The sequence below is a fragment of the Melopsittacus undulatus genome, chromosome 5 (genome assembly GCF_012275295.1).
Source record: "Melopsittacus undulatus isolate bMelUnd1 chromosome 5, bMelUnd1.mat.Z, whole genome shotgun sequence".
NCBI classification, from domain to species: domain Eukaryota; kingdom Metazoa; phylum Chordata; class Aves; order Psittaciformes; family Psittaculidae; genus Melopsittacus; species Melopsittacus undulatus.
In genome coordinates this window covers 82,666,356-82,691,732 of record NC_047531.1, presented here as the reverse complement: position 1 = coordinate 82,691,732, position 25,377 = coordinate 82,666,356, and the positions used below count along the sequence as shown (strand labels likewise).

Below are 25,377 nucleotides of genomic sequence, written 5' to 3'. Positions count from 1 at the left end.
ATTTTTCTAGTACCATACAACTAATTGTACAACTGTTTTCTCTTATTCCATATAATCTGATCCTTCTTTTATTTCTCATTCACAGTATTTATGAATGCGGCCATACCAATAGCAGCTGTTCTTGCAGTAAGATATGGGGTTTTCCACTTTTCCTTACAAAAAGGGGCATGTTTAAACCTCAGCCTAATGAACTAGAAGAACTATGGTATGCTGGTTAGCAAGGAGTCTTCATAGACCAAATTCTGAGGGCATTACTCAGAATATGCTCACAGCATATACTAGAATTGAGTGAAATATGACCATAGTTCTGCATCTGTGAAAAAACCTGTAAGATTTATTAGATTCTGAATGATTTTTATGGGTTGTTTCATCTAAACCCTGAAGTCAATTACAAACCTTTGCAAAGAATTTTTTTCATTCTTAAATGTGTAAACCTCTTGAAATCACTAAGTTTTTAAAATCTCACTTTAATAGAAGACACCTTTATCTTCAGTTTACTGGGATTCCCAATAAATTGATACATAATTATTGGCCTTAGTTGAGTATAATATTTTGCTTGCTGTCCTTGTCCATCTTTTTCAAGAGTCCTTATCCTGACATGTTATTTTCCTGATGTGACAGACCTTTGTGACTTACGCGTATACCAATGAGAAGCCACTGCAGCCCGCCCAGGCCTTTGCATCACTCTCATTGTTTCACATCCTGGTCACACCACTGTTCCTGCTCTCCACAGTGGTTCGCTTTGCTGTTAAGGCTATCATAAGGTAAGGGGCCCTTCTAGTTTCTGCAGCTCTTGTGCACCTATGTTGAGTAATACAACAGGGAAGGTGCTAGAGACAGAGGTTGTTTCTACCTGCAAGACTGGCCTTGCTGCTTCAAGGAAGAGCAACTGGCTTAACTCTTATCTACCTCCACAAAGGATGCATTGGGCTTTAAGGGAGAGTTTGGTATTGTCCTGAGCTCATATTTACCATATTCTCATATTCTGGCACTAGCATGGACTTTTTTAGGAAACAGAGTGGGTGGAAGAACATTGGACAATGGAGGATGAATTAATCAAAAGAAACTGAACCACATGGGACTTCTCTTACAGGGGAAATTCCTTTCCCCTGAATGACAGTAAAGAGATGCAGGAGAGGAAACATGGCAAAGCAGATATTTGGGAGTTTCATCTGTGAGGGTTAGAGATCTGCATGACAGGACAGTGAAAAAATAGGCACAAAGTGGAAAAGATCTAAAAAAGCCTGAAATGGAACTCATGAAACGTGTTGCTTCATCAGAAACGTATATGTTCCTGGCATTCATTTGTGCAAACAGCCCAACAAAACAACTTCCTGTGTGCTGGGCCATAGAGCAGTTAATGTCAAGGGAGCTGGTTGGTAGTAAGTGGTTATGGGGCAGTTATGTAGACGCACATACGGCCAGGATGCCCCACAAGGCACAAGCTGACACCTGACTAGCAGTAGTGTGTCAGATGCCAAGGACCAGCAGGATGTAAAGACAAAACTAATCTTCCCACCCAGAAACAGTTCTTTTTTGCCAAGACTGGGGGACATTGGCAAGGTATTGCATTGCAGCTGCCACTGCATGGTTTTGGTGGGTAACAATAATAACAAATAGCAGCCATGGGAACATCAGTCTCCACAGCTGTCATTTGCCAGCATCACACTCACTTTAAAGAAATATATATAATTAAATATGGTTTATTTATATCAAAGCAGAAAATTATTTCTGATTACTGGAAAATCACATAAATCCTTCATAAATCATCCCAGCCTCTACATGTCTGCAGTATGTTTAGCATGGTCCTAACATCAAAATGGTGTGTACCTTTTCCTTAACACTGCTGGCCACCCCTAAGACCATATTTGCCAAAACAAACATTACCCTTTGGCAAATTTATTTCCTAACATCTTTCTCCTATGAACATCATGTTCCCCAGGTGAAGAATGAAGAATGCATGCTTGGCCACCCCATGGCTGTGTCATCAATCAAATACATGTATATGAATTATGCACTCATTTGTGTTATTATTAGGTGCTTATACTTTGGTCAGAATCTCAATTTTATGTTAAAGAGTAGTTTTAACACCATGAAAGCTTCTCAGGTCATTCAGATGCGAAGTAATGGTTGATGTCTTCATAGGGATGATCAGAACAAGGTCTCTCATCTTCTAGAAGAATAAATTCTTGCTTGGCACACTTATTTAAGACTGAAATTCTGGTATGGGAGTTAGACATAAAAATTTCCCTTTCCACAGGGGAAAGATGGTCAAATCTTTCTGAGATAAAGAATGAATTGAACCTGTGCACTGTATTTCCCAATGGACAGTTTTAAGAAGTATGCAAAAGAGCTTTTGCTGCATTTCTCCAAGGCTGGCCATGACTATTCTGAGCTGTGCAAAAGTTATGCTCAGGATGCACCTAGTGCATTGTCATTTTCAGAGGATGTAGGTGGGTGAATGACTCAGTTATGAATCATGACTGTGTGTAGGCATAAGAAAGGCACAGAGAGATAAGTCTGCCAAGGTGGAAACCATATCCACTCTGTGCCACTCACATGACTAGCTCTCCTCTTCATTCCCAGCTATCAGTATGATGTTTAATTATTTTCATGTGTCCTTCCTCCACAGAAATAAATTGTCACTTACCATCAGGGTGGCAGAGAGTCCAATCCTATGAACTTCCTTTGGAACATTTCTGATACATCCTTCTGCCTGAACAGCACAAAAATGAAAATATACTCATGGAAACCTGAGTTTATTTAACTCACTGTCCTGTTTTCTTTCAAGTGTACAGAAGCTGAATGAGTTTCTCCTGAGTGATGAGATTGGAGATGACAGCTGGAGAGGTGGGGACAGCTCTGTAGCTTATGAATCCTGTAAGAAGCACACAGGACTTGTAAGTTTTGGTTTATGACACTGAATTTCAAAGTAGAGAGGCCATATAGCCCCATACAAGGCCACTGGCCAAGCTGGTAGGGCTTGTGAGTTTTGGCTTTCAGTCTGACTCTAATATAGTCTGACTCTAATATAGTCTGACTCTAATATAAACCAGTTTTGCCTCCTATGTCAGGATCTCTTTCTATGACATGAAGGGTCCCCCAAACACATGTAAGCATTGCTGAAGTGCCAGTAGTTATAAAACCCCCATAACACACCAACACATTTACACATGGTTCAAATTCACCCTTCTCAGTTTATATAAAAGACCCATGTGCATTTCCTGTGATCATAAACTGACAAGGTTTATACCATATATTGCCAGTGCAACCCATCATATGTTGAGCATCTTTAGGTAGGACCAGTTCCTACTCTGGGAAAGTCAGAATCTGAGGTGGGAAAAACAACATCAAACTTTGTGAAATAGGAATTCATTCCAAAAATTCTTTTTCTGGAGTGCTAAACATACAGTGAATTTGAGTAAATTCTGAAGGGGGAAATAACCCAAGAGAGATGATTTGGGAAAAACTGCAGCTTTTTTTCATTTTTACACTTTTCTAAAATTAGATATTTCACCTGTTTTGGTCTGATTACCTACATTGAAATGTGACTGAAACTTATAGATAGCAACAGAAAGAAAGGATTGGCACAAAATAGGTTATATTTTGGAGTGAATTGAATTAGTTTACAAACCTGAAAGAACATTTTTCTGGGTCAACAATTATAATGAAGGAAACAAAAATTAAACTGTTTCAGCATTTGTTTTATTACTCTTGTCCACCTCTCAGCCATACAGAGAGAGACAAAGTCTAGATGATGAGGAGAGGGAAAACTAAAGGTAATATTAGTAAAGATTAAATCAATCACTGTATACAGCCCAGCTATAAGGAATCACTAAGATTACACCAATTTAGCTCAATACAGTGGCACTCATGAATACCACAGGTAGCTCTGAACAAGCTAGTGCCATAATCACTATTATACACTAGTGAGGTACTCTGCACAAGCTAATTTGATATGCTTCTTGCTCCTGTAGCTATTCTGCTTGCGATAACCAAACTGGTAACTCTGCATGTCAGTACAATTTTACTGACAGTTTTGTTTGGAGATACCTCAGGCAGGGCAGACTTACCTAGCGGATTGAGGACGATGAGAAAGATGAAGTTTGGGATGGTTATGCATGGGAAACCAAAAATCAGATATTTCCTGTGCTTCAGTAAAGGTGTTTAAAACATTACCCTACATCAGTCACAGTAGTATGTCTTTTATTATCACAGATGTTGAAAAGTACTGGTTTCTTCTTCTCACCTAGAATGGTGGTAAGAGAGGGAATGGATTGTTTGTTTTATTGGTTTCCAATGCTATACTCTCTTGAATTCCAACTTTTCTTTCTTCATTTCACTATGTAGCACACCAAGGCCATCAACAGGAGGCAGCCCTTAAGGTATCAGCTTGAAAGCTATGAGCAGCCAGCAAGGAAGCAAACACGTCCTGTGGAGATAGACGATATTGCAATCAAGGTGGTAACACTGAAAATATTGTCTCATTCTTTACAAGGAGTAGGTCCCTCTGCACAGTACCAGATAGTGCCCAACAGATGGTTGAACAGATGGTGCTGTTCTTCCAAAGGCAAATTGCCCATTGTATGAACAAGCCCCTAAATAAATTAGCAGTTTGGCAGAACATTAAGTGAGAAGGATTAGCTGCTGACAAGGTCTTTATAGAGATTACCTGTCTTCTCAGGAAACAAAGAGGCATCATCAGAGGAACAAAAGGAACAAAGTCTAGACAATCTGAAACACAGAAATTAATACACATCTTGTTTTACTTTCCTTCCATGCACTACTCTTTCACTCTTAGAATCAAGACAAAACTTTTGAGTCATCTTTTGACAATGATTATTGAGGTGTCATTTATGATGACAGTATTTAAAGTCATGTTGGCCAGCTCTTCCCCATATATGTGCTCTGTGCAAACAGTGTTTCATGGCCCTGTGAGGAAGTTTGCACAAAAAAAGGAGGGTCCACTAGGGAACGTTTTACTTATGTCCAGCCTAAACCTTATGAATATTCTATTTGTACTTTGGGAATACACTCACAAGTGGCTATATATCACAATATGCAGAGTGATTCATTCCCTGATAAGCTATGCTATTTGTATTATCACCTGTGAAGTCTGATGGTCATTATTCTACACCTGACAGAATAAAAGTATTTGGTAAAAAAAAGTTCAGCTCAAGATCATCCCTTTATTGCATTTCATACAGTATATATAATTGTGTACATAACATTCACAAATGTTTCTGGGCTTTGCAGTCTTTACTAACCTCACTTTGGGTTTGATTTTGTTTATAAGCCTACCTCACCACATCTCTTAAGCACAGATTTACTTTAGTAACATATTTTGAATCCAAACTAAATGTACTTTTTTTCATTTTCCTCATATGTTTGTGTAACTGACATATGGTAACTGTTTTGTAGGTGACCAATGGATACTTTTCATGGGGAAGCGGTTTAGCTACGTTGTCCAACATAAATATTAGAATCCCAACAGGTAGGATAATGCATACCTCAATCGTGAAATATGTAATATTAAATTGTTACTAATCCCATTCCTTGACGTTGTGAAAAACACAAAAGCATGCATTACGATTTTTATAAGAAAAAAATAAGGTTAAAAATGTATACAAGATCATGAACTGTATTAGTCATATATCTATGACCCATAATATATACAATATTGACCCATAATAGAATACCTAAAGTCTAATAAGTAAGAAAAAAATTACATTTTTATATACCTATATAGTTTTAATAGTTTTTATAATAGCAGGAACAAAGTCAAGAGTAAGAATAAATATCAAAAAGATGGTTATAAAAATATTCGTTATTATTTTTAGTAGACTAAAATAAAAAAGAAGTAGGGAGAGCTCCAGACTCATTCAAACCAAGGGTCCATCTAACTCAGTATTTTATTTCTAGCAGTGGCTACCAGTGCATGCACAGGGACACAGAACTCATATATTATACTTCTCCTGCCATTCTTCAACATTACAGTCTGGTGTGGGAGGGAAGGAGTAGTACAGCGAAACAGAAGAGAGCAATGGGTCTTCTTTCAGTTTTGGTCACTTTTATTAGACTGGACCAAATTTACATGCAACCCCAGACTGGATAAACACTCCCCACATTGTATCATTTGACCCTAAATAACTTCCATACAGTAACAGGGTCCTAGACGTGTGATAAAGCATGTCAAAATAGTAGTCTCATGCCTTTGGAGATTAGTGTGTACTTTTACTGTCCATTAGTATATATTTCCATAGATGAATACATGCAATATTGCCCATTTATGTAGTGGATGTTAACAAATTTAACCAACTAGTTCAAATGCTCTAGAACTGGATCTGTTTGGGCCTTGTCGACTTGAGGTTTTTTACTTCCTTGAAAATGCGTTTGTTATTATCATAGGTCAGATGACAATGATTGTGGGTCAGGTTGGCTGTGGAAAGTCGTCACTTCTACTTGCTATACTGGGAGAGATGCAGACACTGGAAGGAAAAGTTCACTGGAGCAGGTATGTTTCATATAGCTATTAATTCCTGTATTCATTTAAGAAGGAGGTAGTTGGGATTTTCTGTGAGAAAGGTGAACTTGATGTCTCAGAACTGCATGTTGAATGATTGTTATCACCCAGATCTTCACTGGAATAAGTCACCTGTGAACTTACAGAGGATTTTCTTTGCTTTTTTGCCACAGTTCAGAGCAGGCAGAACAAAATGGCTCAGGAAGAGAAAGAGGCTAGTCTGACAATTAATATCTAATATATTAGACCTAGCAAATGACCTGAATAGAAAGGATATTCCTGCTATCAAATAGGCTTCAATACTCACTATAATTGAAGTCAGCATTGTTATGGTGCTACTGTTTGCACCAGTGAAAACATGACAGGATGGAACTTCTTCAGTCAAGTAGTATGCATAGGGCACCAGCATACCCGAAAGGTTGTATTCCTACTCAGTGATGCTGCTGCTGGAAAAGAAAAGGTGATATAACAACAAACACGTGAGCAATGCTTTTCCACTTCCCTGGTATCTGCCTAAGCCTCGCTTATGGAAGTCAGCATTACTCTTCACAGTAACGTGTTCAGAAAGCAGCCGGAGAATGCCAAATACCTAAAGAGTAAAGGATGTGAAGAAGCTGTTGCTGAAGAGGGACAGCCAGCGAGGTCAGGCCGTGGGATCCACATGGATCAGTGAATGAGAACCTCCTGCAGAAACTAAGGGGGCAGCAACTACACTTCCAGCCTAGGCAGGGCAGAGGCACTGGAAGGGATGTGCTGTAACCTCAAGGCATGTTCTTTGATTTTAAACATCAATTCTGTTTCCTTTAAACTACCAAGCCAAACTCAATTAGCTTTTCAAGGAGAAAGGGTTAATTTTGTCACAAAGACCAATACTTAGTTGCCCCATCCCTTGACTAGTGACCTGGTCTGTCATCTTTTTCTTACAGCAATGTTGCAAGCTGGTTTTTTTTGCTTTTCCTGTGCTAGTATGCATGGCATTTTTGTTCTCTAGCTGTATTTCACTGACTGCTATTCCAAACATATGATCTCACTGGAGTAGCAGGTACAGTTGGAGCCAAGGCAAGACTAACTTTAATTATATGTGAGGTTAAGCTTTGAAGGAAAATGAGTATGTGTCTCATCATAGTTATTTGTTTGGGATATATAATGACGATTTTGACATCACAATCCAGCTTTTTTTTCTGAGTAGTTAAAATACAAGGAATGAGTAGAGTGTACCTTAAAATTATTCTCACAATTGTTTTCAGATATATTTGAAAAATACATTTTTCCTATAGAAAGATATGGAATTTTTTTAATGTTAGAGAAAATGAGAAAATCGTAGAAAGATACTAATGGAAGTTTATGAAATACTGTATGTTTCACATTGTTTGGGAGAGATTAAGATCATATTGTCAGTTGATTAACAGTCTGTGCATAACCAAGCAACTCAACTTTTAGCAAGCATCTCAGGCCCTACTGAGTGACTTTTTTCATTGCAAACTACAATTTGATACTGTGATATAGATGATGCAAACACAGTTATGTTCTACTGATAATTTCAGACTGCCTGACAGACAGATGAATACAGAAGGATACTTCAGGTATTTAACCAAGTGGATCCTGTATTTTACAAAACCATAATAAAGGTCCTATTTACACTCTTAAATCCCTTTCCATGTGACTCCACATGCATGACTAACGCAGCTACTGATCCAGGGGCGAAATGCAGGCTAAGTGAATTCCCCAGCAAATTCAGGTATAATAACACAGTAATAGTAATGATGGAAACATTATAACACAATATAACAGCCCGTTATATTGTGGTAATCCTGTAATACATCATTGTGAAAGCCCATCATGGGGCTTGAATACCCTGTTGTTGTTGTGATTGACTGCAGTGAGAGCTGTATGTCCTGCTGCTAAGTTTGTCACTGGTTTGGGATCTTAGGGAAAGATCTTAATGTAATATTCGGTAAGAGATCTTGGCCAGGGTAAATCTTACAGCCAAATCTCAGTTCTTCACCACTAATGTAAAATATGCCTCAGACATATTACAGACCTTAGAGAAGGAGCTGGCTTTTTTTTTTCCCAGTGCACAATCAGCTAGAGAATCTTAAACAATGAAGCATAAGCTGTCAGGATGCAGTGGTTCAGCTGATGTTGTTTCAGATCTCAGTTAGGTCTGTACAGGAACAGATGTGGGGAATATGCAGAGACTTCTATTACCCTCATGCACACGAAGCTGAACAGTCAGAATAAGTCTCCAGATGCCAAGCAGGGAAGAGTAGCTAAGTGGAAGCCCTTCACCTGGTATACATTTTCTGCACATTGAACTGGTTTCTGTGCAAACAGGTTGTTGTGCTGGATAGTATTTGTGTAGATGTTTGGTCCTTGTCTTGCCTCAAATTCTTTGACTATATTAGCAGAAGAGATGGTTTGTTCTGCTTTTACAGTGATATCCTAGAGATTTTCTACCCCTTTATTCTCCTTCCTCTGCATTTTGTAGGCCAGTGGAATCCAGGACTGGTTAGAGATGATTTAGTCTATTTTTAAAAGTCCAGAGCTTAAAGTGAAAAGTGATCCAAACTTTTTGACTTTTCTTTAAAACCTTAGTTTAAATTTATATCTATATTATTTTATCTTATATATTCAAAATCTTATAAAAATGATGAATTCATCGAATTAGTTTGGTCTTTCCTACTGTTTCAGACTTGAACTTATCATGCCAAATTTTAGGGAATATGTATATTTTATAGTACAGATAAAAAAACAGTATAAATAGCCACATTTCAATAAATAAGGCAATTAAAGCAAAGATTACTAATCCCAAAGGGCAAATAAAATGCTCTTTTTAAAAAACTCAGGAGCTTCCATTTCAGCCCACTCCCATGCTCTGCAATTGTATCACTCTTTCAGAGTGAGTAGAGTGATGAAGTATAAGACCAAATACTTAATGTTGTTATTTGTGAGGGCCCCAGTTCAGTAAAAATCTTACATGTGTTTATTCATGAGATTATTACTAAATGTGGGTTCTCACAGAAATCTCATAATCTGGGAGAATGAAAATGTATTTTTCAAGCTAAGCATGGAACAAAAGAAGAAACCAAGAAAGAAGTGTTTAAGAAACTGAGATCCTAAACACTCATTCAGATAATCTATTTGATTATAATGACAAGCATATTAGATCTGGTTTGGAATTGCAAAAAGTCTTACAAGGCTATGTCCAGTTTTTGTTAAACTCAATTTATAGTTCTTATGAGATAACCAGCGGGGCCTATTCACCTCTGATGTAGTATTTTCTCTGTTGATTGGTGCATGAAGAAAACACACTGACTGTGTCCTTTAGGAAGCATGAATTATCAAAGTTCTTAGAGAGCTGATGTGCAGCAAAGAAAGGAACATGTTTCAGTTCTGGCATTTTGGGAACATGCATAATACATAAGCCTGGCATTACAAGGGCTCTGCTATTAGAATTTTTATGCCCTTTGCCAGACTTGGATCCTCTGCTTGTAAGTGCAGCTGCAGTTACTTGTATCCCAGCAGGCAAGCAGACATTTCTCTCTCAGTAGTAAAATATTTCATCTGGACGATTCATAGAGGAGGATTTGTTTGTTTCCTTTTTTTGTTCTTAAGTCAGTCAAATAATACATTAGTATCAGTTTTCTAGTCCCTTCTAATGCCTGTTTCCATTTACCTGCCATAAATGTACTCTTTTAGGTTCTGCACTTTGCAGTGATGTGTTGCTATGCCTGGACATGAGCCCCATTGCTGGCCCAGAACTGCTTTGACTGCCATTTCATGTCCTCAGCACTATTATTAAGTCAATTAACAGAGGGAGCTGCAAAGTCATCTGTGTTATTACTGCTATTGCATGCTCTTCAAAACATATTTCATGGATATGATCCTTAAGATGTGGGAGGTTGACAAGGAAATCCTATGTGTTGTAGTGCCATGCGTGGCTTGATGCAGCCTTAGTGCTATAAACAGGTTCAAAATCTGTTCTGGTTCAAAGGTGTATCTGCAAAGCTTACCTTTGCTCCAGGGAAAGTTTGACAGTAGTCACCAACTTTTGCAGGTCTGTGTGAAGAAGCTAACTTATTTGCTTGTTAACCTTTTATATGTCCAGGCAGTATTAGTAATTCATTTTTAATAGGTTTTGCAATGCACTTTTCATTTTTAATACATTTCATAACATAACTTGCCTGTTTAGCCACTATGCACTATAGATATGAAACTGTTGTATTTAGAGAAGATCTAGGCTTTTACTTAATAGCAACAACAACAAAAAGATAAAATAAACTGATGTTGAGTCCTTAAAATATGTACTTAACTCCAGTTTCCCTGTATGTAAAACTAGCACAAAATGTTGTTCTCTGTAGTTTCTGCTTACTAAATGTCATTTACCATAACTTACAGTGTAAATGAAACTGAATCTTCTTTTGAAGCACCCAGAAGGTATTATTTCTATTTTTAGTGTATTGTAATACGTTCATTCATTTCTTCAGAATTTCCACAAACCTTTGTCTTTGTAGCCTTCAGCCATCTCTATGTTTTCTTATTGTGTTGATGATCATTAACCATATGATTAACCAACAGATTGTGTTAAACCTAGTGGAACCCAATCCTCTCCAGCCATTTGATCACTACCTCAGTCTTGCCTGAAAGATGTTCAGTGCTCTCAGCTCCCATTTGACATTGCTGGGAGTTTAGTGTGCTCCATATCTTGCATGCCAGGACTTCAGATGTAAGACATCATTGCATGTACTCTCCCATGTGATTGCATGTTTTCTGATCAGCACTGGGTTTCATGTTGCTTGTAACCCAGTTTGACAGTTGTGGAATGGAGCAAGAACGGGAGCTGGTTGTGCTCCAGCTGAAGTCAAGTGGTGACTCCCCTTTAGAGAAAGGGCCTCACAAGTTGAAAAGAAGGACAAACTAAACTAAAAACATGTAATAAATGGTACAGAAGTAGTGGCACACATAGCTGTAGTTGGGAGCCCACACCATGATTTGCTACCTGATAACCCTGAGGGCAGATTTCATACTAGTGCATACTGAACTGCTAAAACCCCTAAAATTCTGGGGATACTACTGGCTGTTTCTAACTAGCTATTTCTCATACTCTAGCACCCTCTCTCTCAGCAATTCCTAGATGCTTACACACAAAGCTGTATCAAATGGTTGCTTGGAAGAAATCCTGTCAAAGAGGCTGAGAAGGAAGATGGGTGTTCAGATCCACAAGCTGGTACCAGTTCACATCACCTTCCTCACATGTCTTGGGCATGTTAGGAAAATGTCTGAAATTACATGACCTTTTTTGCTGCTGTACATAGGCAAAACCACCAAAAGTAAAGACTCTTCATATCACTATTGTACACATCATTAGGTATTTAAACATGTTTAAAGTATATCTAAAAGATACTTGGGAGACCATAGTGATTCCTTCCTAACCTGTATTGAACTGCCCTCTTTTCCAACATTATATTAACCCACTGAAGATCTATAGACTTAAAGGAAAGAAGCATTCACTAAGAAAAAAGTATTTTGTGTGTATGGCCATGTAAAAGAATCTAAAAGTTCAGAAAGCAGCAAGTCAAGTGTACCAATGCCATCAGAACAGTGTCTTTTCATTACCTGTTATGATGTTAGAGAAAAACACACCCAAATATCTATTCTTGTGAGAATTTAATTATTTTTATTTTTTATAGTTTGCCTTTGGGTTGAAATCTCAGTTCCTAAATTGAGATAGGTACCAGCCATGTATAGAATAACATCCAACTGAGAGTGTAGATTTTGCCATCAGGTGAGAGTGGGTGCTGTTCTAACGAAAGAATCTAACTTAAAATACTTCCCTTCACTTCTGTAACAGTTGCTTGGCCTGTGTGTTTCCCTGTATTTCTATGAATGTACATTCATAAAAGCAATTTTAAACCTATTTTCAGACATTTCTTAATAGGGATGCTTTGCTGTTTACTAATGCTCTTTTTGTGTCTGCAGCAGAAACAGATACTCAGTGGCTTATGCAGCTCAGAAGCCATGGCTGCTGAATGCAACTGTGGAGGAAAACATCATCTTTGGGAGCCCATTTAACAAGCAGAGGTAAGTATCAACTCCCTTGCAAAAACACCTGGCAACTTCTGAAGGGTTTTTTGGCTTCTTCTTCTGGAAGAAGTTTGTAGGTTCCAAATGCACAGTAACACTGAGGTAGATTTAGCTAACCTGACTTTACCCATCTCAAGGGAAGGTTTCTGTTTTAAATCAGTCTTTCAAGTCTCCCCTTCCAAACAGAGTGCATGTCTAAGATGTTTGTGAGGAATCACACAACAGCAGTGGCTCTCCATGGAATACAGCGGAAGCCCTGTGTGTATTTTTCAAGCAGCTAAAGTTAGGTGAGATGAATCCCATCTTTGAAGACTACTGACATGTTTTTGTTTTATTTAATGGAGCCTGAGGTTGCCAGAGGAATCTGGAAATAGGGATTCTAGGCATGTTTCCACTGAGTTTATGTGCTAATCCTGCTGTGATCAAGTTACTGGAGTAGCCACTTTACAAAAACACTGTGTGTATGAAGATAGGGTGCCTCAAGGAAATAACCTTAGTTCTTCCTTTAGAAATACAGGAGAAAGGAGTGTAAAAGCTGAGGTGCATGGCTTATGTTGTTCCTATCCAGCACTTGCTTCTTGTGTCCTTCAAAAAGGTCAGCTGACAAATGCAGTGGAAAAAGTGACTTGGCTTGAGGAAAAACAAATTGCTGATGTTTTCAAAGGCAACACTCTGTTTAAAGTTATTAAAATGAATCTCATTTGTTTCAGAGTTTGCTTTGTTAACGTGTGTGACTCCATGCCTACCTGGTAAAAGTTAGCAAATATCTTAAAATCCAGATAAGTATCTAAAATTTCAGGGACCAGATTCTTCAACTACCGCATCCATCAGCCTAACTTCAAGCATACCAAAGTGGCCAGGCTGAATTACACCACTCAAATAATCTCATTTCAGCAGATCATCTGCAATACCCCACAGACCTAGGAATCTAACAACAAATTTCAAGGTTTTGCAAGTGGCTTCCTGGTTTTGGCAAGATCATGAGGATGTATTTGTTCTGTCATATCACACAGAAGTAAATGAAGGGGCATATAAAGGGGAAAAAATAATAGCACATTGAAAAATGGCTTCAAATACTCTGGAGTCCAGCAAAACAGCTCCATGATAAGGAGGAATGTACTCAATAGCTTATGTAATTGATTCTTTAAAAAGCAGGCTTCCCAATAAAGATACCTAATAAATGTCAAGTTTTAGATGCTTCATTTACAATGCTTCATGATTAGTCATTGAATAATCATTTTGTCCCATTAATTTCTTCAATTACCCAACCATCAAAGCCATAATAACTTGGCAGTAAATTCAAGCTTTGAGGCTTTTATGTTAGCAAAGTAAGTGGCTGATTAATCAGTTGCAATGCTCATGTTGTTTTTACAGGTACAAAGCTGTTACAGATGCTTGCTCTCTGCAGCCTGACATTGACTTGTTACCATTTGGTGATCAGACAGAAATTGGAGAAAGGGTAAATAATATGAATGCGGTTTTGTCTGCTTAGCCTAAGTATTAAGAAGGTGCTCTCTGATGCCACTCAGATCAAATCTGTATCAGGCTTCCAGCCTAGCAGAGAACTGTAATTCACCAGGGGTTACTGAAAGAAGTTGAAAACATTTTCCTTCTTCAGATGTTTCTCAAATGGTATTTTTTGATCAGTCTCCTATATTCTGCCTGCAGAATTTGATGCTAGTATTGGTTGCATCTTTCAGTCTAAGCAGCCTTCTGTGCTTAAAGAAGCTCTTCATAATTTACACTTACCCATAATTAGTTGCTGAGTAATGATTTTTTCTGATATTATATGAGGATTATGTTTGTTTATCAACAGCATTAACGTTTTAATGAAGCTTTTTATTTTTATTCATCTCTACACAGTTGTAAAAAAATCATATTTCCAAAGTCCTATCATGATGTTTATTCAAAGATGAGTATTTCTGATCTATTATATTCATTAGGGGATTAATTTAAGTGGTGGACAACGACAGAGAATCTGTGTAGCCCGAGCACTCTATCAGAACACCAACATTGTCTTCTTGGTAAGTTTTTTTTCCACATGGAGCATGGGAAGTTAGTAATAAAACTCTCATTCCTTATATTTAGCTTTAGAAAAATGTATGTTAGATTAGAAAACTACAGGGACTTGTACTGAACTCCAACTCCAAATTATAGAGTTAGCTAATAAACATCCACCAGAGGCAGCGTCAGCACATACTAGGAGGCTGGTGAAGGTGGGATTTCCTACAGAGATTAACACTGGAAGAGTAGAACAGATTGTCTGACTTCTGCTCACTCTTAGTGGTGACCTGCTATCAACATAGTCCCACTGAAATCAGCAGGGCTTCTGATAAGAAAAAGCACCATAATGCAACTACTTATGAGCAATGAGCAGATTGAGGGTTCAGCACTTTCATGCAGAGTGCTGTGAATTTGGACAAACTTTTCCTTCTCTATTACTTATTTCAGGACATGTCAGGAATTTCAGGAGGTTATTGCTCATGAAGGGGCTGTTTGAGCCTCTTCAAAATCAACCAAGGACTTCTGCTCTTAGAGAAGAAGTGTTTCCATATTAATATCCTTATCTGTCTTTTTGGTAGCCACACTCACTCAAAGACTGCACATCTGCAGTTTACTTTGGAGGAAATTAGAACAGTTCCTAACTCTGCTTTAATTTTACTGTGTCAGTTTCCCATCAAAATTAGGCCTAAGTTTGGCTCTGGATCCTGGCATTCTCAAATTTGTATGAGCAATTTCAGTTCTAGTGTTCCTGAGCAGGATGACTCCATACTGTCAGTGTGGCCCTAGCACTGAACACACCTAGATGTCAAAAATTAAGTGAGTCCATTGCTATGAACTGAAGAGCAATGGATTATAGCTTACTTTCATAGTGCAGCTCTCTGACTAGGTCTTAGTCAGAGTGATGAAATGTTAGTAATAGCAAATGCTTTCTATTAAAAAGAAAAACTCTTGAAAGAAGTAAAACCAATTTTTGTATCCCATTTTAATATATATTTTATTTTTATTTAATTACAGGATGACCCATTCTCTGCACTGGATATTCACCTAAGTGACCATTTAATGCAGGAAGGGATTCTGAAGTTTCTGCAAGAAGACAAGAGGACTCTTGTTCTGGTGACACATAAGTTACAATATCTGCCACATGCAGACTGGGTAAGAGAAGTTATGCCATGATGCAGATTTGCTAACGAGGAACGTCCACTTGAAGTTAGCACCATAACACTTAATGAGATCACTTAGTTTCTCTGTAATAGAGTCTCTCCTTAAATCCATATGTCATGTGGCTAACTGCCACTTTATATAATGCAGGTTTTATAATCGAAGGAGCAATTTTATTGTTATATTATTTGTGTAGGTTTTTTTGATTGAAAGCCACCAGAGAATTATGACTTGATTGAGAATATGACTATTACTTATTATGTCTTGTGCATGCTTTTTACAAGTACAAGTAAGCATGGCTTATAGAAATCTAATTTTCTCAGCTGTGTCTACAAACTGAAGAAGTTATTAATAAAATACTGAACAAAATTAACACAGAAATTTCCATAATGGTAATTTCACCAATACTGAGACATGTGCTGTAGGATCCAGGTCAGTGATTACGGTATCTATGTTGCTGAGTAGAGCTATTGACTGCTTTCCTCCCTAGATCATAGCAATGAAGGATGGCATGGTGCTTAGAGAAGGGACACTAAAGGATATCCAAAACAAGGATATTGAGCTATATGAACACTGGAAAACCTTAATGAATCGCCAAGATCAAGAATTGGAAAAGGTAAAAAGGAGCATTTTGGGGCAGGATGATATTTCTAAAAAGAAATAAATTTCAGTTAATTTCTGAAAAAAACTCAAGCAATGTCAGAAAGCAAGTTTTAAACTAGACATTAGGAAGAAAACCCACATAAACTCTGAGGAACTTTAAGGACTGCAATAGATTGTCTGGGAAGTATGTGATATATCTGTCATGGATGGGAAGTATAATTACATTAATCAAACATGCTTTTGTACTATGGTACACAACTGATCCTTTGCTGGGGCAAAGGACGGAGTAAGAGTCTTCTTAAAGTGTCTCTTAGCCTTTTATTCTGTTATTGCCATGAGCATTTGCCTAAAAATTATTTTTGAAGTTTTTAACTTCAGAAGAGTGGGAAGGAAAGAATGGAAGAAAGAGGGAAGTGAACAAAACAAGTTTTTCTGAAAGATACATCTTAAAATACTGTGCTTTCACATGCTATGAACTAAAAGATCCAAATAAAGTCTCCGAGGTTACTGTTGGTGCTACCACAGTGGCAGGAAGCTAAGCTCTCAATGAAGAAATTTCTTTATTACAGGATATGGAAGCTGATCAGACTACTCTTGAGAGAAAAACCCTTAGAAGGGCCATGTACCCCAGAGAATCCAAATCACAACTGGAAGATGAAGATGAAGGTACGTTTTATCATTTCACCTGGAAGGTCCAATACTTCTACTTGTTACAATATGACTTGTTTAAGGGATTCTCTGTATGTTTGTCAAAAATTGTGCAGCAATTAGAGTGTACCAAAAGAAGCTAATTTCTTGCTAACTAGTACTGACTAGAGATATTGAGGAGCAAGATGATAGAAGTAAAACAACAGGAAGAATTGTAACACCTCTGAAGTGGGGCAGGAAGCAGAAGAGTTGGATATTAGCAGCTGGCAATGAGACCCATCAAGAACATCCCTGGGATGTTAGACCAGGCCTAAAGGGAGTTGTCATCCCTGGCAAGCAGAAAGCTTGTGCTAGGGAAGAGAACAGACCTTCACCTTAACTCAGCAGGAGTCCTAATTGCAGGGATTATCATGGTGATGTTGACTGGAGTGATCTCAGAATGGCCACTGGCTATTAACAGTGCTTCCTTGTGATTCACCTGCAACATTCACAATGGATTACCATCTGAAGTCATAGGTCTTTTGATCCCAGATTGCTCCATTTTGAATCACTGTACAATAGACAGAGCTGGAGCCAGAGCCCTTAAAATGGAAATATTATGTTGGCTTCATGCTTCTTTGGCAGAGCTGAGCAGAGCACCTCTTACTATGTGCAGTCATCAGTACACTTTCTCAGTTTAATTCCTGAGGAGTTTAGGTTGAGGTTATTCCCAAACCCCTCATTTCGGTCTGTGGAAAAAAACTGACAAAAACCTGTATCTTCACTGTGGGGTATGATAGAAAACACAGGGGAAAAAGGCATGTTCATATAGTCCACAGAAGGCATGGAAAAAGCAGACATAACATCACGTTTTTTCATAGTCAAAACTTTAGTACTCTTGAATAAAGGGAAAATTCAACTCTCATGCAACAGATGATGGAGACTCTGGATAGAAAGGTTTGGATAGCTTTGTAGAATCTTCCATGCTACCCAATGTGCTCTGCTGACTGTATAATAAAAGCAGCTGAACAAATTGTAAAAGGCCTGGTGTCTATTATAAGTAGTCAGTATTGAAGACCTGATTTACAAAAATATTAACAAAACTATGGAGAGTTGTGCAAAGAGCACAAGTCTTACGAAAATATTCCTGGAGTGTTTGTTTTAAATGACAAATTGAATTTTGCCATTAAAACTAAAATTCAAAACAAAAGGAGTTAACTAAATCCAGTAGAACCAAGTATAATTCTTAATATTGAATCTGCACTAACTTGATCAAATGTCTGACTCACAGAGGAAGAAGAGGAAGAAGATGAAGATGATAATATGTCAACTGTCCTGAGGCTCAGGACAAAGATGCCATGGAAAACCTGCTGGAGATATCTAACCTCTGGAGGATTTTTCTTGCTCTTTCTGATGATTTTCTCAAAGTTGTTGAAACACTCAGTTATAGTGGCCATAGATTACTGGCTTGCTACTTGGACATCCAGGGACAATGCAAATGAAGTCAGGAATGCTGACAATAATAAGAGCACAAATAAGGTAGGCCATATCTTGATGCTTGACAGGGCAAAAATAGAAGAAAGATACATGTTCAAAAGTGATCATTTGCTGTTCATCTAAAAGCCAGCTAGACTGAACAGATACCTATACTGAGATTGATTATTATATAGGATGGATGAATTGTTCATGCTAAAAAATAAGACAATTCAGATTTTATGAATCTTTTCAAACATGCAAAACTGAAACAGAAGCCGGTGTTTGATGTAAGAAAAATGATTGACTTTTTGAAGAAATGAATCTCATAGTAAACTTTTCCATCTGTATTTCTTAACACCTAAGTCAATGACCCCATTTTCCTAAGTACTGGCTCTCCAGTAATGTCCTGTCAGGGTAAAAAAATAAGTCTTCAGATGTACTGCTTAAATACAATCTGTTTATAACTGTAAATTTAAGTCATATACAAATATCTCACTGGAATCCACTTAGTGTACTTTTAGAAGACTTAAATGTGTTGTGACCCTGGTAGATTAGTTTGGGATCTTCTCTGGGAATTTTTGTGGTGCTTGAATACAATAAAGTAGAACTTTCTAACATCTCTCAAATGCTTTAAATCTTGAGAGGTTCTACTTTGGTTGTCTAAGCTTCTTGACTATCAGTTTGTATACTTTTGTATTTGTCCGGTTAGTCAATCTTCACAGTTCTAAGTACTATCACTTTAAGGTCTTGAAAGTTACTCACTAGTAGGTTGAGGGTTCTTAGTACTGCCAGATCTTCTAATTATGTGAACTTAATGAATTGCAGTTCCATCATAGTTCGTTTATTTATGAAAGATTCTATTAACAAAATTATGTCATATAAGAGATGTGACATACTAGCTACTTGGTGCCACATACCTTGGGAACCTCCTACTGGAAAAGAGAAATGTGTGTTTATATCTAGGATTGATTTATTTGTCATTTTATTAGACTTATCATGTAGCTGTCTTCAGCATCCTCTCTGGAGCGGGAATTGTCCTTTGTCTCATCACATCTCTGACTGTGGAGTGGATGGGCCTCACAGCAGCCAAGAACCTACACCATAATCTCCTTAACAAGATCATCCTTGGGCCAATTAGGTACAACAAAAATAATGCTCCTCCTGAAAAGTTACAGTCAAAGTTATAGTCAAAACCTATTGTTTTTGTAAATGGGAGGTTAGCCTTATGAAAAGTTCTTGCATTTGCCCTGTTTTCTTCAAGCCCTAAAAAATGGAAATGACTAGTACAATAATCAGGAGAAAAAACCCATGTAAGAACATGTGAAATTCAACTTGAGTTCTGGTGCCCAGTACTATGCAGGAAGGTTCAGTAGCAGCCAGGGAAAGGTTGTGATCTTTAGAGGGGATCTTCAGTCTTGAGGGAGCATGGATGAAGGAGCAGGATGAAAGAGCAGGAGGAAAGATGGTAAGTTTTTGGAAGCAGAGACTTAGTTTTCGGGGAGAATGACGAAGCATTTAGAAAGTCAGGGTGCAGACATTATGATCTGTTACGTTATTTATCACTTGGGTTTAGAAAAGTGCTGGACATAGCTCTGTGTTCTGTCTGACTGGGCTCTTTATCCACAACTGGAATTCCTTTTAAGGTAACTTTTGTTTCTAATTTGTTCAACAGATTCTTTGATATGACTCCATTGGGGCTAATTCTAAATCGCTTCTCTGCTGATACAAATATCATTGATCAGGTAGACATATCAATACATTCTGTTTTATTACATCTTGGCTTTGTAGATTTTCATTTAGCTACTGAATAAAATGATTTAATAAAATGTTCACTGGAGAAGGGCGTAGCAAAAAGAGGCTGTGGGAATGATAATAGAAAACTTAAAATAGCACACACATTAGTAATAAAGGCGGGTAACCATTAGAATAGGCATGGTAGGAGATGGTGGCTCTTAATTTCCTCACATGCAGTCTGATTGCTTATGTTGGAAGATACGGATTAGAAAAACACTAGATTTTTGGCTCAAAACAGTATAGAATATAATAACTAACTATATGGGATTATACTTGACAAGTAAATGTTGCATCCTGGCTGTAGCAAATGTGAATTTACAGCATTCAGGGAGAAAAAGGGATGCTTTCACTATGGCTCTGAATTAAAATGTCTGGATAAGCAATAATCCTGAATGTAAGGGTGATGGGAACATGGAAGGAAAATTAAGAGGCTCTGAGAAAGAACATTCTGTTCCTCTAAATATTTGGGATATCAAGAATAATTTTTTTCTTTCCAGTTAAATGAGGTGCAAATGTCTCCTATTTCCTTGTGATCTTTGAATCACTGGCCTTTAAAAAAAACCACTACTGACCTTTTAACCCCTGCTTATTTGAATAGTAAACTCACAGAAATATAAAGACTCCTGACATAAGGAGAGTATCAGTGAGCACAAGGTGGTATCATTCCACTTTCCCTATGGTCCTCTATATGAAAGGCATATAGGGGTATTACCAGTGTTTCTGTGTTATGTGTGTTTTTCATTTCACTCTAGCACATTCCACCTACACTGGAGTCTCTTACCCGGTCCACCTTACTGTGCCTGTCAGCCATCGGAATGATCTCCTATGCCACTCCATGGTTTCTTGTTGCTCTCGTGCCGCTTGGGATAGCATTTTATTTCATCCAGAAATACTTCAGAGTTGCTTCCAAGTATGTATTAAAAAGCTGACCTGAAAATTTCTTCTATAAAAAAAATGTACATAAGAATTGTGATGTATTGCAAAGCTATAGGAATTAGTATAAGAAGAAAATAGCCATAGCATTCCACTTTTGATCCTGAGATGATTGTGAGACATACAATGGAGGATGTTTCCAGCTAACATGTCTACAAATAGGGTAGTTGGGAAGTAACACTAGTTTGTATCACTTTTGTACACCATTGACTGTAGAGTCAGATGAGCATGAAGTTTGTTAATCAACTGAGCCAGCTCACATCTAGTCGAAGCTCCTCTCTGATCTTTTGAGGGTTAGTAGAGAATGGAAAATAACTTCCTGGATAACAGAAAACTTTGTTCTTTCCCTCCTGGGTTTACAAAGTAAAGCTGTATGTGGCAGTACACCATGTCTCAGGGCAGCTGAAGAATCAGCAGACCTAATTTTGGGGTTTAAATCCATTGTAGTCTTATGAGTGACACCCTGTCTTGCCTCACATAGCAGTGCACACAGTTTAAACTTCTTAAAATACACAAAAGGAGGCAAAATCTGATGTATTAGACCTCAGGGAAATTCTACTATTTCTTTATTTAATATATGAGAGTAAATTCTCCATCTGTCTCCAAACTCAGTTTTCCCACATGCTGTACTAGTAGTCATACCATGCAAGCTAGCAAAAGGTTGATCAGCTGTAAATCAGCACACACACACATACACCCATTGGCTCTGCAAGTGCATCACTACGGAAATCTATCAGCAAATGCCTTATTTTCCCCTTTTTTTAAATCTGTTTAAATTGACCTCTCTTAAATCATTTGTGAGGCATTCGAGGCTGATTTGTGCTCTTTCAATCCATAACAGAAATTAATCCCTCCAATTCATTTCTAGAGAAAATAGTCTTGGGAAATGTAGGATGAAGGAATAGCTTCACCAGTATTTATAACTTGGTTGCATGCAGTACTTTGTAGGCATATAAGCTTCCCTAATTTTTAGAAATGCAAATATTTACCTATTTCTTGCAGCACTTTGACTCTTTGTTGTATATTCAATTCTACCTCTCAAAACCTTCTGTGTATTTTCCATCATAAATTTGAAAGAGGACATACTTATCAAAACATAAGCAGCAAATTCAGTTCTGTATACTGTAACATTCAGCATCATGGAGCAGTTATTTCTCCTGGCCTAGCTAAAACAGTGTGCATAGTAAGAGTTTGATAAAGAGTTTAAATATCTAAAGATCTGGCTTCTCTTCTGTTTATACAACTGGCTGCTATGCCAATGGCAGAGTGTTAGAGAAAGATGTATTTGTCTCTGTGGTTGGAAAACATTCCTGTTTCAGAAGACTGGAAATTTAGACTTAAATATCCTTGTCCCATGCATGTCTTGAAAACACCATGGCTGAATAATTGAGGGAATTTCTCATTCATATTATTTCTCTGTCGTTGCTGTCTCTATTTAACCAATGTGGTAATGTTAACACTACTGTTGTATTTTGCATTCAGCATTTTGTGCTATTTACAGATATTCAAAGTAAGGCAAGTTTTATATGGAAAGGCATCCTTTTTGTTAGGCCAGCAGGCAGAGTTGCAGTAAAATAGATGAATTTACAGCTATACAAACTGTATTTTATACCTGATCTAAGAGCCACAAATAACATGCTATAAAGATTAAAATCAGCTGTTCTAAGTTTAAGTAATTATATTAATAAATTAGAATGTTTGAGAAGGTAATTAAGATCTGGCTAAAATGGACAGCAGGTTCTTATCCAGGAGAGACATGATAATGTCATTATCACTGTGGGACAAAGAGGAGCCTAGGTGTGACCAAAGGCTAAGTTGTGGAGGAGCTGGGAGATGATTCAAAGGCTCCTGTGGCAAAAGGGAAATGTGATATTCCCATGTCAGTGTCTTTCTATACTACAGAAACACTGTTTTCTGTGATCCTGAAAAGAATATGTGCAATACATAAAATATCTGTTCTTGTCTGCTATGCAATACATTTTCTACAGAGATGTTCACATTGTAATGGCTTTTCTTTCATACTCCCAGGGACCTCCAGGAACTTGATGACAGCACCCAGCTACCTTTACTCTGTCACTTCTCTGAGACAGCTGAAGGCCTTACCACCATTAGAGCATTCAGGTGAGAAAAATGAATGATGAGGGAGGCTTGGGTTTTGGTCTGGTGCATGAAGCTTGCTTGGGGCATGTCTGAGGTCAGATTGTTGGATTTGGTAAACAGACATCTCAATAAAAGACATCTCAAAAAAGAGATGTTGTTTTCCTATTGCTTTGCCATGTCTCTACATACTTGTGCATATTTTCAGTAGCACTGATTTATCTGTATGGCTTTTACACTGAATTAAAGATGATGACCTTTTTAGGATACTATAATTAAACTTGTAATGTGTCTAGTTTAACCATGCCTTACTTGGACACTGGGGAGCTTTCCTCTGCTGGGCAAGCATAGGCACCACTTCTTCAGACCCTTCAGATCCCACAAGCTGTGCTATCCAAGTACCCATGAATAAGTTCAGTATTTAACCCACTCCTCAGTCAGGCTAACATCACTGTAGCACTCTCCACCTGAAAGTCAGTATGCAGCATTGACAGACTTTCCAAGAAAGCTACAGGAGAACAGAACTTGATATTAGTATTGCAAAGCCCAACTTGTCAATCAAAACTGGAAAATAAATTCCACAAGATTCAGAGAATTTTCCCAAGTTTCCATGCATATATTTTTTCTCTGCTTCCTACAAAAAAGTATAGGCCAAATTCTCCTAGTGTATTCACTACATTATAGCTAACATGACTCTGTCAAAGCGACAGCTTGATGTTACTCCCCAGTAAGTGTAACTTGTGTTCATTCTGTACAATGTAGTATTTGGAGCCAGTGCAGATCTGCTATTTACAAAGCTATGTGATCAATTTAACACTGTTTCATCCCTTCAAGCTAGCTTTACTCCCTAAGGTATTAGTACAGAGTGCTGATTTAAGGGCTGTGGCAGGATAAGGAAAAATGTTGCTATGTTGAAGAGATGTGAGCTGATGGTCAACAAGAAATGTTTTAACAAGCTTTATCAACCAGAATGATGTATTGAAGCAGTAATTCATAATTCAGGCCTGATGCTGATGTATGCTGAGTGCTTCCTGAGAGGTTCAGAGTGGATTTCATTGCATTATCTCCTGAAAAACATGGAGGAGCTTAGCACTTCTTGGGAGTAGTTTAACCTTATCTTATGAAAAGACAATGTGGGCTTGGATAACAGAGGGCAAGAGGCAGCCCTAGGGAAGGCCTAAACATCATAACCATCACTTGAATATTCCAGTATCTCTGGTGCTAATAAAATCCACTTCTTTTCCCTGCCTGTCCTCCACTGTCAACCAAACCTGAAGTCTCTGCTGTTTTTTGTCAGCAGACTCATATTTACTAACACCCCTGGTAGTCATCCTCTGCAGTTTTAGTTCAGTATGTTCCAGGATAGAGTAGTCCCTCACACAACTAACCACAGAATAGTACCACTGGATCAGAAAGCAATTTCAGTGACCTTTGCTGTTTGTCATCTGACGGGATAAAAGCCTAAAACTGCCTAGAAGATGAGCTGGATGTGGATGAAAAGATACAGATTGAGCATGTCAGATTTTCCATTAGGAAAACATGAGTTTTGCTGCCAGAAAAGCAGACAAGCAGAGTAATCCTTGCGTCTTTGTTCCTCCCAGCGTCACTCCTGTTAGCAGTTGTTGTTTTAGGGAGGTCGCTTGCCATGTTTACATGGAAATAGAATATCAGTGGGAAAAGCAAATAAAATCAAAGTAAAAAGCAGTTTCTGGCAGAACAGGTGTTACAGGCGGTTCACAGCAGGGCCTGAGACTTTAAAATGCCATGATAAAACAGATGATAAGCTGCTAAATGAAGTTCAGCTAGTTTATCTATGGTTCTATTCAGGTGTTGGCATTTCAGAGACAGTAGAATATGAAACAAAAAGTGGTTTCCATCTGCCTGCAGGTCATACTTGAAGTACTGCAAGGTGCCATGAATACACTTACAGCAATACAGATTTTCCCTGCCTATCCCAAAGTGTACCTCAGCTCTTAGCACTGTGACATCCTTACACTGCTTTTTAAATGTGAGAGACATTACATGGGGGAGAAAGAAACAAGGGACAGTGTGGAGGTACCAGCATTCATCTTTGTCAT

The 25,377-nt window shown here is 37.9% G+C and overlaps 1 protein-coding gene across 1 annotated transcript in view; it reads left to right on the top strand.

The window, feature by feature from the left end:
- Nucleotides 1-25,377, top strand: part of ABCC9 (ATP binding cassette subfamily C member 9) — a 58,695-nt gene that overhangs the window by 18,699 nt on the left and 14,619 nt on the right. The window contains exons 11-28 of the mRNA XM_034063174.1: nucleotides 86-126; nucleotides 622-764; nucleotides 2,792-2,900; nucleotides 4,351-4,461; nucleotides 5,422-5,494; nucleotides 6,409-6,514; nucleotides 10,922-10,960; nucleotides 12,503-12,604; nucleotides 13,982-14,066; nucleotides 14,551-14,631; nucleotides 15,626-15,763; nucleotides 16,260-16,385; nucleotides 16,942-17,038; nucleotides 18,291-18,538; nucleotides 19,465-19,613; nucleotides 20,148-20,217; nucleotides 21,022-21,179; nucleotides 23,231-23,323. Of these exons, the coding sequence (XP_033919065.1) occupies nucleotides 86-126; nucleotides 622-764; nucleotides 2,792-2,900; nucleotides 4,351-4,461; nucleotides 5,422-5,494; nucleotides 6,409-6,514; nucleotides 10,922-10,960; nucleotides 12,503-12,604; nucleotides 13,982-14,066; nucleotides 14,551-14,631; nucleotides 15,626-15,763; nucleotides 16,260-16,385; nucleotides 16,942-17,038; nucleotides 18,291-18,538; nucleotides 19,465-19,613; nucleotides 20,148-20,217; nucleotides 21,022-21,179; nucleotides 23,231-23,323 (1,969 nt within the window). The remainder of the gene's footprint in view (nucleotides 1-85; nucleotides 127-621; nucleotides 765-2,791; nucleotides 2,901-4,350; nucleotides 4,462-5,421; nucleotides 5,495-6,408; nucleotides 6,515-10,921; nucleotides 10,961-12,502; nucleotides 12,605-13,981; nucleotides 14,067-14,550; nucleotides 14,632-15,625; nucleotides 15,764-16,259; nucleotides 16,386-16,941; nucleotides 17,039-18,290; nucleotides 18,539-19,464; nucleotides 19,614-20,147; nucleotides 20,218-21,021; nucleotides 21,180-23,230; nucleotides 23,324-25,377) is intronic.